Raw genomic sequence first — 14,732 nt, forward strand, 5'->3', positions numbered from 1 at the left:
AAAACTTAAATAAATAAATAAATAAATAAGGTACTATTAATGATAATAATAATAATAATAATAATAATAATAATAATAATAATAATAATAATAATAATAATAATAATAATAATAATAATAATAATAATAATAATAATAATAATCCTTTCTTTAAAAAATATAGCATTGTGGAGAACATTGTGATTATTTGAGTCAATAAAAAAATTGATACGGTGCACAACTCTACTGAAAGATTTGAAAATTAGAAATGTATTTTTTACAGCTAGATAAACAGATAACTTGATTTCCTTTTATAATTTAAAGTCAGTTTGAAAGTTCGTTGAGTCAAACAGATATCATAGAAAATGTACCAACGACGACACTTGACTCCCAAAATCAACTAATTTTGACACTGTAAAACGTTGTCAATTTGCGTCATCTATTTATGACATCAAGTATTATTATTACTTCCGTTGTGTTGTTGATTTAGCGGTAATCAGTGTTGTTATGTATATTCTTATTGCGTGTATGTTTGTGTGTGTGTGTGTGTGTGTGTGTGCGTGTCTGTGTTTGTGTTTGTGTGTGTGTTGTGTGTGGTGTATACATGTGTGTGTGGGTGTTGGCATGTTTCAGCAAATCGTGGCATTCATAGTGATATTATTCACTTGATCACATGAAGGTATTTCAGTCGCCATTTTGATTCTTTTTTTACTATTAGAGTTAGCTCGAGATCGAGGATATTTCTTTTTCTATTAAGGTTAGTCATAAGTCTTAGTAAAGGTGCTAGGATGTTTGTTTTTCCATAAGTTAAGTAAAGGGGAGACATTCCGAAAGCTCCTACATCCCCAGTATTCTTTAAATTTGTATTTTCACCGTTGATATTTTGTCAGGCATTTATTTATTCAATTTGTCATTATATCTAGAAGTATTTTAAAAACTCTAGAACAAACCTTGATAGATTTGTGAAAGTTTAAAATTTCTTAATTTGACAATTGTTTTGATTTTCAGCCGCCATTTTGATTTGTTAAATATTGAAAGGTAGTGCAAAGCAGTCCGAGAGTTGTTTTTTTTTTCTATTAGGGTTAGCTCAAGAGGTTAGTCATAAGTCTTATTAAAGGTGCTAGGAAGTTTGTTTTTCCATAAGTTAAGTAAAGGGGAGACATTCCGAAAGCTCCTACATCCCCAGTATTCTTTAAATTTGTATTTTCACCTTTGATCTTTTGTCAGGCGTTTATTTATTCAATTTGTCATGATTTTTTCTATTAGGGTTAGCTCGAGATCGGATGATTTTCTTTTCCTATTAGGGTTAGTCATAAGTATTATTAAAGTGCTAGGGTGTTTGTTTTTCCTATTGGGGTTAATCAAAGGTACTAGGTTTAATTTTTTCTTGGGGTTAGTTGAGGGAATATATTATTAAATATATTATTGGGCCACACAGAAAAATCAACCGAAGATATACCAAATTACACAGACAACGTTGTTTACCAATCTGCCCTCATTAAATGATGGTGAGTACAGTATCGAATGAAAATAGTTCTTTCCCCGCGAAATTGCGGGCTTTTTACTAGTAATAATAATAATAATAATAATAATAATAATAATAATAATAATAATAATAATAATAATGATGATGATGATGATGATGATAATAATGATACTACTACTACTACTACTACTACTACTACTACTACTACTACTACTACTACTACTACTACTACTACTACTACTTCTTCTAGGTTCCATGCCTGGTCCAGGCTTCGGATACTGCATGAATTATCTCTCTCCATTCCTCCCTGTCTCTTGCTTTTTCAAACAGCTCTTGGATTGTTAGGTTGGTGAAGCCCTTCAGTTGGTCTATGAGTGTTTTTCTTTGTCTCCCCCGGGCGCGTTTACCAGGTATTTTTCCACAACTTGCCAGGTATTCATTCCTATCTTTCCTTACTATGTGTCCGAAAAAGGATAGTTGTCGATCCACTATTAAGGGCATTAGTTTCCTTTGTTGGTATGTTTGTTTTAGCACTTCTTCGTTCGTTTTGTGTGCGGTATACGATATTCTCTGCATCCTTCTCAAGCACCACATTTCAAAAGCTTCAATGTTCTTTTGTGTTTCTGCATTTGTAGTCCAGCTTTCGCATCCGTAGAACAAGATTGGCCACACGTAGCACTTCAAGACTCGGAATCTAATCCCGAACGACATCTGTTTGTTTTTCAAAATGTTTCCCAGGTCCATGAAGGCCTGTTTGGCTTGAGTTATTCTTGCTCGTATGTCTCGGTTACATCTTCCATCTGTTGTCACTATTGAACCTAGGTACTACTACTACTACTACTACTACTACTAATAATAATAATAATAATAATAATAATAATAATAATAATAATAATAATAATAATAATAATAATAATAATAATAATAATAATAATAATAATAATAATAATAAAATAATAATAATAATAATAATAATAATAATAATAATAAAATAAATAATAATATAATAATAATAATAATAATATAAAATGATATAATGATGATATAATAATGATACCACTATATATACTATACTACTACTACACTACTACTACTACTACTACTACTACTACTACTACTACTACTACTACTACTACTACTACTACTACTACTACTACTACTACTACTACTACTACTACTACTATAATATAATAATAATAATAATAATATAATATAATAATATATAATAATAATAATAATAATAATAATAATAATAATAATAATAATAATAATAATAATAATAATAATAATAATAATAATAATGATGATGATGATGATGATGATGATGATGATGATGATGATGATGATGATAATAATGATACTACTACTACTACTACTACTACTACTACTACTACGACTACTACTACTACTACTACTACTAGAAGCCTACTACTACTACTACTACTACTACTACTACTACTACTACTACTACTACTACTACTACTAATAATAATAATAATAATAATAATATAATAATAATAATAATATAATATAATAATAATAATAATAATAATAATAATAATAATAATAATAATAATAATAATAATAATAATAATAATAATAATAATAATAATAATAATAATAATAATAAATAAATAAAATAATAAAACAATAACAATAAAACACTAACTCCCTTTCAACTGACAGTTCTATGTGAATGCTGTGGCCAACAATTTATTTTTTTAAAACCAAAACATAATATCATACAAATCCAAAAATCAACAACTCCAATACAACAGTGTCTAGAGCACGAATAAGAAATCTCATTCTTACTTGGTCCTTGTGGTACATTTTCCATGGACGACGAGATGGATTTTCTCGATCCCCGAGGACTTCTAGAAAAGGGATCGCCAGTTCTCATGGAGTCCAGACTTGTCACAGATCCACCAAATCTTGTGGACCGAAGAGTGCCTGTACTTGACGTGTCTCCATCATAACCCTGGGTTAGGGACATAAGATTTTAAAAACCCCAATAAACTTGAGCTTTTATATAATGTAATATCCACTAAACGTGCTCAAAGCGCTTTACAAAGGGTCCCTGACCAGCAGCAATACGTAACATGTAGATCAAGATATGACGCTTGTTTGTTGATATTACAATTTTCTCCGACACTGATCTTAATGCAGTCTAGTCTAGACTAAATTATAGTTTGAATTGAGAAAACTATTGCATCTACATATAAATATAAAGGGTTTTAAGTTAATTCATGATGATATGTCAGGTTTTTCATTACAATAATGCAAAAATATAATGGATAACTCATGTTGTGATCAAGTGGTACAAAAAATACAAAAAAAAAAAGACAACAACAACAACAACAACAACAAAACAAACTTACAAAACTTGAGCTTTATTATAGAGCAATACCCACTAAAAGTGCTTGAAGCGCTTTAGGGACAAATGAGTTTAAAAAACCAACAAACTTAAGCTTTTATATAGTGCAATATCCACTAAACATGCTCAAAGTGCTTTACAAAGGGCCCCTGACCAACAGTTACACAACATGTATAAAAATAACAGATGCTCACTTAGCAGTTATGCTCTAGCATTATAGTCATAACTAAGAAGATCAAATAAGGAACTATTTACTACAGCATCCGTTGGCCTGATCTGACTTCTTACATTTTTTTAGCAGCTCACAGCATGGCATAAAAGGGAAATAATCAATACAAAAATTCATTACATAAGAGTAAAACATGGATTGTCTCCCTTATACTCATTTCAATCCAGTCAACAAGCGATATTTATCTTTATAGATTATTCCGCATGTAAAATCAACTGACCTTGACATAAAGTGACCGTTCAATCTTGCCATCATCTTTGTTTTTGGCCAGCCACCTCTCACAGTGGAAGATGCACTTATCACGTCCTCCACCACTGACTTCCACTCGATCTAAGTACCATGCAGGGTTGAACATGGAGTTGTCGTGACGAATCTTGACTTTGTAAACATTGCCCAGGTCCACAGCCTCCAAGACAAAGCGATCCATCTGGAGAGGGACAGTCTCATTTAGGCATGTCATTGGTTCAATCAAATTCCTAAAAGTAGTCATTCCAAGCGGTCAAACCCACAGAGCTGGAGTTTATACAATCTCTGCACAGTTAAATGGAATAGCTTGCTACCTTCTGGGTAGAATGCTAGTCTATCACAAAGTACTTTCCACCAGCTATCCAATCAGTGCTGGTAGGTCTGGGTATGTCATAGGAAAAGACGATTTAATCTGGGTCAATCTAATTTGGTCTGCAATTAATGTTTATATTGGAAACCTTTCAAAGATCATTATAATTTGTTGCTGGTCTCTTTGAACCATACCAGTCTGTCCAACCTTTTCATGTTAGAAACTTAAAAAAAAAAGAATTTATAAAAAAGAAAAGAAAAGAAAACTTTTAAACAAATCTCCCTATTGCGCTCATACCATTTTTAAAAAATAGAACATCTTCATGGCTATTATCAATAGTCTCAAAATTGGTGTTCTGTCGGAGTAAAGCAGATTTTTAAAATCGGAATTTAAGCTTAGCTCATACACTTTGAGTTGAAACAAATGACTTATTGATTGAGGAGGGAGAGTTAAGCTCCTTAAACGTCCTACTTCTAATGATTTTGACTTTTAAACTCAATTTTCTTCATCTTCTTCAATCTACACATAATACCAGATTATCTTGTTTTGTCTTAACTCACTCAATCCTAGAGACTTTTGCTACTTTTCAAAATTGGAAGAAATGTATTAAAAAAGAACATGTACATAGATAGTTTTATTCAACTATCATTAGCATGTAAAAAACTAAAAACATTAGCTTTGATACTACGCCTATAATTTGTCTCAGAAAATTGTAATAAATAGACATGGGGTAAAAGTAACCCGGGTAAACTACGGATATAGTCGGTGTCAGGGTTGAGTGAGTTAAAGTCGCAACTCCGTGCATCCAAGGTAATCACGAGTGTTTGATCGACGCATTAGGAAGCAAATGAAATTATGATAAAGAGAAAATCTGTATCCTCAAAATGGTTTGTACCTACCTTGTTCCGTTCAAACTTGTCTCTGTTCGTCTCCGAGTTCCTCAGCTGTCTCTCCCCGGTGTCACCTCTATCACCAAATATGGTCAGGTAGACATTGGCATCTGTTCCTCCACCTTTTATGTCGCCCGTGAACACTTCAACGGTGTATTTCTTTACTGAAGAGATTAAAGGGGAAAAAGTTGTATATGATTATATCACGAGTACAACATTTATTTCACTGATACCTCCCAATTAATAGTCAATAAAGTCATTCACGTCTTATCCCCCTCTCCTCTTACTACTTCTTCTTTTCTTCCTCCTCCCTCCCACCCCTTCTCCTTCTCCCACCTCCTTATCATCCTCCTCTTCCCTTCCACTCCTTCTCCTCCTCCTTATCACACTTCCTCCTTCTCCTCCCTTCCATTCCTCCTTCTCCTCCTTCCCACTCATCCTCCTCATTCCCACTCCTCCTCCTCTTCCTTCCTCTCACTCATTCCTCCTCCTCCTCCTCCTCCTCCATCCCACTCATCCTCCTCTTCCTTTTCACTTCTCCTCCTCCCCTCCTCCTCCTCCTCCACCACAAATATCCATGTGATTAAAAGAGGTCTAAGTTGAAAGTTCATTGAAAGATTTGCAAAATGCTTAAAATGATCATGGTATGAAATTAATATATATTCAAAGAAAAAAAGAAAAAACAAGAGAGAGGAAGAGAGAAAAAAATATGACTGAAACAACAGGAAGGTGAAAACAAAGAGACGAAAAAAAAAAAAAAAAAGAAAAAGAAAAACAAAAAAAAAAAAAAAGAAAAAAAAAAAAAAGAAAAGGACAAATCAAAAATACTTTGCTTGTGAAATTAACCCACATGATAGTTTATCCTTGATTTTGAGTTCCTTCGATCTGGACTCGCCATCTCTCCCAATGACTTCCTGTACGGCCCTATCTGGCAGCAATTCCCTCTCTATGGCCCCATCTTCCGAGTCCTTGGCCAACCAGCGGTTACATGGGAATGTGTAGGTGATGGATCCCTGTGAATAAATTAAAATATACCATCATAACACAAACTATACCTTTTGTTACATGGGAATGTGTAGGTGATCGATCCCTGTGAATAAATTAAAATATTCAATCATAACACAAACTATACCTTTTGTTACATGGGAATGTGTAGGTGATGGATCCATGTGAATGAATGAAAACATTCAGTCATAACACAAACTATACCTTTTGTTACTTGGGAATGTGTAGGTGATGGATCCATGTGAATAAATTAAAAGATTCAATCATAACACAAACTATACCTTTTGTTACATGGGAATGTGTAGGTGATGGATCCATGTGAATGAATGAAAACATTCAATCATAACACAAACTATACCTTTTGTTACATGGGAATGTGTAGGTGATAGATCCGCCATGTGAATGAATGAAAATATACAAAATCATAATGCAAACTAAAGCTTGTGTTTGAAATTCAATAGTTTACAATACCAATAAAAAACCTCGCCTTCCCACCCCCTTCTTTTTTGAAAAGTAACACTTTCCTTTAGTTTTTATTTGTCCATAGTTTAAAAGAAGAATAAATTACAGGCTTACTAACTTTATCTATAAACCATAAGGCATTGCTTTCTAGTAGATTGACTGTACAATTATTGAACGGTTTTAAAAAAAAGATGCTCATTCTGTATAATATACTGCTAATTTATTGTTTTCTCTAACAACACACACACACACACACACACACACACAAACACATCCATCCGCACTCCTCCCCCCACCCCATACCACACAAACACGAAACTTATTTTGAAGTGAACTGAAGACCCTTTAATTATCGCCCGAAATTGTAGCGTTAAAGTTTCCAATGCAGATATCAAGAGGACATGCCACCATAGATTGGCTTGACAAATAAAAGCATTTTTTCATGAGCATTGCAAAAGGTAATGCAATAATTCAAAGTTCAAAGGTTTATTTTAAGGCAATAGGCTTCAACAGTCGAGACGTCACTTCCTTCGTAATGACGCATAGTAAATGGTTCTAAACTATCGGAACAATGGCGGACGCCATTATCTCCATCACCGCCCTTATGAAATACTTCTTCGACGAGCATAAAAGTGTATCCAGAGGAGAAAATCATTGTAAATCTGATCATGTTTTGATTTTTATACATTCTGATCACATGACACATGAAATAGGTCTAGCCGGCACGAAGAATAAAGAGTAACGATTTTCTTTGTTTAGGACCAAGCTGCTGGTTGCTGGGCGGACGTGACATCAGCCTATTGAATCCTATTGCCAATTATGTAACTCATACATTAACATAGTAGTACGATGACGGGTACCATTAATCCTCTCCTTACCAACTATAGGTTTCAAAGTTTATTCAATCTTAGGCTTTCGCCAATAAATCAACAATTTGATGCCAACATACATGAAAGTGAAAAAAAAAAAGAAATAAAAGGGTAAATGGAACCAAAAAATAAACTGATACACCACACAAAAATACAACAATCGTAATACCATCAACACGTACAATAATAATAATAATAATAAAATAATAATAATAATAATAATAATAATAATAATAATAAATAATAATAATAATAATAATAATAAATAATAAATAATAATAATAAATAATAATAATAATAATAAATAATAATAAAAAAGAAGAAGAAGAAGAAGAAGAAGAAGAAGAAGAAGAAGAAGAAGAAGAAGAAGAAGAGAAGAAAGAAGAAGAAGAAGAAGAAGAAGAAGAAGAAGAAGAAGAAGAAGAAGAAGAAGAAGAAGAAGAAGAAGAAGAAAAGAAGAAGAAGAAGAAGAAGAAGAAGAGAAGAAGAAGAGGAAGAAGAAGAAGAAGAAGAAGAAGAAGAAGAAGAAGAAGAAGAAGAAGAAGAAGAAGAAGAAGAAGAAGAAGAAGAAGAAGAAGAAGAAGATACAACCAACACTTTTCTTATTCAAATTTCTTTTGTACATCATAAAATTTAAAGAAAATAAACAGTGTGTTGTAGAGCATGTTTTGCTAAAGAAGTTATGTATCACAAGAACTTTACTGCTATTGTGTTTGAATGATAAAAATATATTTTGTGTTAATTGGGTGCGAAGTTTTGGGGGAAATCCTGAAAATGACTGGTAAGGAGAGAGATAATATGGGAAATACACCGATTAACAAATAACGGTGTTGGATATAAATTAATTAAGATCTGATGATACACTGTACAATATCTAATAAATAACAATGTGAAATTAAATGTAAGCTTCAATCTAATGTACGAAAACAGATAAAAGGCACGTTTCGGGTTACCCCTTTATCAACAAAACAGGGTGAATGCAATGTTTCATTCGTCCTGTTTTGTTGATAAAGGGGAAACCCTAAACGTCAATTTTTATCTGTTTTCGTATATTAAATTGAAGCTTACATTCAACTTCACATTGTTATTTATTTATTTCTTCGAGCTTCGAGCAGCAATATTTACATGTACAATATCTAGAGTGACTATCAAGGGTAGGAAGGCGAGGGGGTGGGGGGGGGGGGGGTTAAAGAAGATAATATTATGTACTTTTATAGAAAGCTAAAGATCTGTCATTGCCTAGTCTGATGAGGAGATACATTGTGACAATTTTTAAAAAAAATAAACAAAATTCAATATCCGATGCGTGTTTGAGCACCCGTATTTATTTCCAAGTATTGTGTGTGTTCATTAAGATTCCTGAATTAATGTTAGATCAAGATTGCATGCAAATTAAAGGTGACAAATTTTTAGAAAAGATGAAACAGTCACTGGAAATCAAGTTATCCAATTAATTACTAATTACAAATTAAAGTTAAAAAAAAAAGAGAATTAAACACATGCGTATTAGACAGACGATGGTTCTTAAAACAATCAAGAATATTATATATATATACTAATATAATCTGAGAAGAGCTTTTATCATCATCATCATCATCATCATCATCATCATCATCATCATCATCATCATCATCATCATCATCATCACATCATCTCATCATAATAATCATCATCATCATCATCATCATCATCATCACATCATCATCATCATCACATCATCATCACATCATCATCACCATCATCATCATCATCATCATCATCATCATCATCATCATCATCATCATCATCATCATCATCATAATAATCATCATCATCATCATCATCATCATCATCATCATCATCATCATCATCATCGCCTACTTTTTTGTCTTGTTATTTAATTTGATCTATATTAGCATATCCAGAGTAATAAGTGATGTATTCGATTTTTGTTTATTCACAATAGTAACATGATTATGTTGAAATAATTATTCTGTTCTGATTTTCGTTATGTATTCAGGTATATACAGTTTTTGATATAAGGCACAATAAAAGTGCATTAGATAACACTCTTATACTGTATGATATTTGCTAGAATAATTTGTTCAGTTAGATGTTATGGATATTCGCTAGAAAAGGTTTTTAATAAACTATTAAATTTTATCTTGAATTTTAATTTGTATGGCTTGTACGTTTTAACATTTTACATAATAATTTATTTGGCTATCAAATTTGCATTGTAATAATTTCAAAATCATTAAGATGATCATCAACAGTTACAATGGTTATCAACATCTTCAATTATTTGCAAGACATTTAAAAATTTGATTAACATCACACAAGTTTTACTTGCAAGCGTTTACAATACTTGCTTATCCCCATCTATGATAATATTTAGTGTACCTGGGGGATGAGTGAATACAAAATACTATGAAATTTAGCGAAAAACAAGCAAACAAACAAACAACACACCTCGACACGATTCATAATAAAAACTAATTAATGGCGAAACTTAAAAACTCTTATATAACATGGTATTTGCAAAATTTAAGAGACGTTTATTTTAAGTGTATGTTCAGAATGAAGTCAGATAAAATTTTTAAAATTACCACAAATCATCAACACGTCAAGCCTTTGATTTAAAAAAAGTAAGAGAATTCTAAAAGTGTTTTTTTTTAAATATTGATTTAAATCTCATCATATAACCACAAAAAATTAATAACAATGTGAAATTGAATATAAGCTTCAGTTTAAAAAACAAAAACAGATCCTGTGGACGTTTCGGGTTTCTCTTTTATCAACAAAACAGGATGAATGAAACACTACAGACGAATGAGAAAATGTGTGATAATGATTATGACATATTATCCCAGTCGTCTTCATTGTTTCATTCATCCTGTTTTGTTGATAAAGGGGAAACCCGAAACGTCCACATTATCTGTTTTCGTATATTAAACTTAAGCTTACGTTCAATTTCACATTGTTATTTTTTTCTTTGAGCTTTGAGCAGCATAGCAACATTTACATTGCCCAGTATTCTTCGTGTAACCACAAAACATCAACATGTCAACAGTATGTTCAAAGTGTTAGAGAATCTTTTTAAAAAAATGAATTAAATCTCGATTTAGAACTTAGTAATTAACCACCACAACATTGAAAATATGAACATATGCCTTGTTGAGAGGGATGGGGGCAGGGAAGGAAGGGGGGAAGGGGGGAAGGTGTAAGGGGTAAGAGGAGAGTGGAAGGGTGTGGTGTAAAGCAACATAGGACAGAGCAAGAATCAATATCATTAAGTGACCAAACGCTTCGAATCGGAATTATATCTATTGCAGACCTGCCTACCATTACGACAAATGCGTAGAATTCCGAAATTTGGGCCCCAATTTAAGAACTTCATGAGAATTAGCAAGTCATTTTAAAACTTATTGAAAATGAAAGTTGATGCCATACTTCATACTTTTAATGATTTTCAAAGTGTCATTTATTAATCCCCGTGTGATTAAATTGTTGATTTTTATATTTAACTATAGCGACTACAATTTTTATCTCCTAACAAATAGGAATTTTTAGATTTTTATGTAGGTAGGGGGGATAGCTCACAAGGTAGAGCATTCGTTTCACACGCAAAGGGACCGAGATCAATCCTGGGTGAAGTCGAGATGTTGTTTTTTTATCTGACCCCCTGTCCACCCAGCAGTGAATGGGTAGCTGAGTCTGTTAGATTTGGCGAAAAGTACTTTGCGACAGACTAGCATCCTTTCCAAAGGATAGCAAGCTTTTGCTATTATTCTGTTTCACGTTATAGAAACCGGGATAAACTCCGGCTCCATGGGCCAAATGGATCTGAAAGACTATTTTAAGACGGCAGGTCTGCTGTTGTGTCGGGGTACGCCAGCTATCCAAAAGTGAATCCAAATCGGGGTATGCCAGCTATCCAAAAGTGAATCCAAATCGGGATACGCCAGCTATCTAAAAGTGAATCCAAATCGGGGTACGCCAGCTATCCAAAAGTGAATCCAAAATCCGAACTATGATAAGAGTAACTTAGTTTTTAGGTTTTTTTTTTTGCCCTTTAAGAAATTGTATGTAAAGTATCTAATATTAACACAAGTTTTATATTTTTGACTAGAATATCCAATATATTTAGCACCTAAATCGCCCTGACATAATAGCAATCTAAGGCAAAGGGAAAAATATATGTGGATGTCATAACGGGCAATCTAAAAAAAAAAAAAGCTTCAACATTTGGTTTTCCAAAATACAATATTAAAAAAATATTAATCTCCATTATTCCATGAAAAAAATTATTGAGGATTATTTCCCCTCGAATCTCTCAATTAAGTGTGATTAAACACTAATGTTGTTATCAAATTACGTAATTTCTTGTATTAATTGATCAATATAAATAAGGTTAACATATCAAATGAGTTCATGGAAGTTTTGGAAAACCAAGTCTTCATTTTACAGTGGACAACATGCAGTGTTACAACGTCGTGTGTTTACAAAATAAAAAACACACGTTGAGTTTTACTTACACAACTCTGGTAGCCGATGCCAAAATGAAAGAAGGAAACAATAATTAGATAAAGCATTATAATGTAAGCAAGTAAATGAAAAAAAACAAAACAAAAACAAAACAAAAAAACAAACAAACAAAAAACAAAACCCAAAAACAAATTAAAAATAAACAACCAACAAAATAACAAACAAAAAACAACCCCCTCGCCACCTAAAAATAACAACCCAAAAAGAAACCAACACCCCTCCCCCCCCCCCCCAAAAAAAAAAAATCCCATAAACTGAAAAAACAAAAACAAAAACAACCCTTCCACCCAAAAAAACCCAAATGAACCCCCCCCCCCCCCCAACAACAACAAAGAACACCCCCCTCCAAAAAAGTAAAACTCCAAAAAACCTCCAATAAACTAAATAAAAACCCAATAACAAAACAAAAACAACCATTCAACCAAAATAAACTCAAATCACCCCCACCCCCGTTAAAGAAAAAACAAAAAAACCCAACCCCCCCCCCCCCAAATAAAACACAACAAAAAACCCCCAAAAAACAACGTATCCTCTAAAACATCTTCATATTATTATGAGAAACGTATGAAGTTTCGTTGCGTTAATATCATAAAAATAAGAGCAGAAACAATAGGTGATAAAAGTGTACACATAGATTCTACGTGTGCTTGTCATGTAAATTCGTTATGGCATGATATAATATCATACTTATCATTTAACGAGACAGCTCCGATATCAGAAATTATATATGATTATCATTTTACACAGGGATTGAAGAGGGAATAAAAAAAAACAAACTCCCCGACAGAGACGAAATTGAAACAATATTTCAATAGAGAGAAAAATTGAAAGAATCTAGGTAGAATAGATAAAAGGTGGAAAAAAGTGTTGAACTTAGATCTAGAAAAAGTAAAATGCGTATTTAATAATATATTGACTAGTGATTTGTCGTACACGTTTAGAGGAGAAAAGAAATCTTGAAGAGTTTTGAACTTGGACACAAAAGAAAACGTAAAATAAGTGTTTAATAATACATCGACTAGTGGAGAAAAGAAATCATAATGAAGAGGATTGAGTAAGTAGATTATTGTACATAAAATTGATTTTTAGTTCTGAGGCGACTTGAACTTGTTTATTTGCAGGTTTGATGACCGTAGACAAGTATGGGATCGTTTTAACATTGTAATGGTGGTGACTATTTTACGTTGGTTTGAGAGTATTTCCATTACAGCATTGAGACCAGAGCAATTTGGATTATAAGACCTTACATGTCATTCTAGGGGGGGGGGGGGGGATTCAATAATAAAATGTGAACACTTCATTGTGTATGTAGATTTATGTGCATAATGCGTTTACTTGAAGTGTGCACATTTTTGGTTTGACTTGTATCTTAATGATACCGCAAAATAATGATGTATACAGATAGGTGCTTCTGATATTATGTTCTAGTTTTATGAACCATCTTGTTCGACGTATACTTATTTGTAGGTCTGGTAACCCAAATTGCTTATAGGCCTAGTTTAACATTGTTGTAATGGACAATATTTTTCTTAATTTCTTTTGTTGAGATTTCCATTACAACAATGAGCCCATAATGAATTGGGCTATTAGACCTGCAAACAAGTGCACTTGTTGCTTATTGGGGCTTATTAGTTGTCATGGAAATACTCTCAAACCAGTACTAAATGTTCTCCATGATAACAGCAGTGAATTCGGCTATCAGATCTGCAAATATATGCCCCTTGATCATGTAAATAACAGTGTGAAATTGATTATAAGCTTCAATTTAGTATACGAAAACAGATAAAATGGATGTTTTGGGTTGTTAACAACGCCACTACCACATTATCTCATATTCGTCTGTAGTGTTTCATTAATCCTTTTTTGTTGATAAAGAGGAAACCCGAAACGTCCATTTATCTGTTTTCGTATATTAAATACATAAGCTTACATTCAATTTCACATTTCTATTTATTTCTTCCTAGTTCATGTATAAAAACTTCCAGAAAGAATATGAGGGAGAGTAAAAAATATTTGAGAAACGAATAGATTAAGGAAGACAAAGAGTCCTGAGCCATGAGTTTATGGGGTTTTTTTTTGCACTGTCAGAATGAGAGTCAGTTCTATTTTTACTAGTGTTCTTTAAAAAAAAAATTCCACCACATGATTAAAGTTATCATCAGTTATCACTATGACCAGTTATCACTATAGAAATGAGAGATTTAAAGTCACTTACAGATTTACCAGATCCTGAACCCTATTGTGAATTATCAATAGAATTTTAGACGGTTTTAATAAATACGTTTAACTTTTTTCCCTAAAAAAAATGCCACCACAGGATTAAAGTTATCAGTTATCACCATGACCAGTTATCAC

The 14,732-nt window shown here is 32.5% G+C and overlaps 1 protein-coding gene across 1 annotated transcript in view; it reads right to left on the reverse strand.

Annotated features, from left to right (window-relative positions):
* The window catches only part of LOC144978786 (lipoxygenase homology domain-containing protein 1-like), a 164,301-nt gene that overhangs the window by 20,860 nt on the left and 128,709 nt on the right, over window positions 1-14,732 (reverse strand). The window contains exons 33-36 of the mRNA XM_078925273.1: window positions 6,365-6,527; window positions 5,524-5,678; window positions 4,289-4,495; window positions 3,278-3,443 (exon numbers count right to left, since the gene is read on the reverse strand). Coding sequence (XP_078781399.1) covers window positions 3,278-3,443; window positions 4,289-4,495; window positions 5,524-5,678; window positions 6,365-6,527 — 691 coding nt within the window. The remainder of the gene's footprint in view (window positions 1-3,277; window positions 3,444-4,288; window positions 4,496-5,523; window positions 5,679-6,364; window positions 6,528-14,732) is intronic.

Source organism: Berghia stephanieae, chromosome 8 (genome assembly GCF_034508935.2).
Source record: "Berghia stephanieae isolate SIO BIC M18660-M18661 chromosome 8, UCSD_Bste_1.3, whole genome shotgun sequence".
In the NCBI taxonomy this organism is placed as follows: domain Eukaryota; kingdom Metazoa; phylum Mollusca; class Gastropoda; order Nudibranchia; family Aeolidiidae; genus Berghia; species Berghia stephanieae.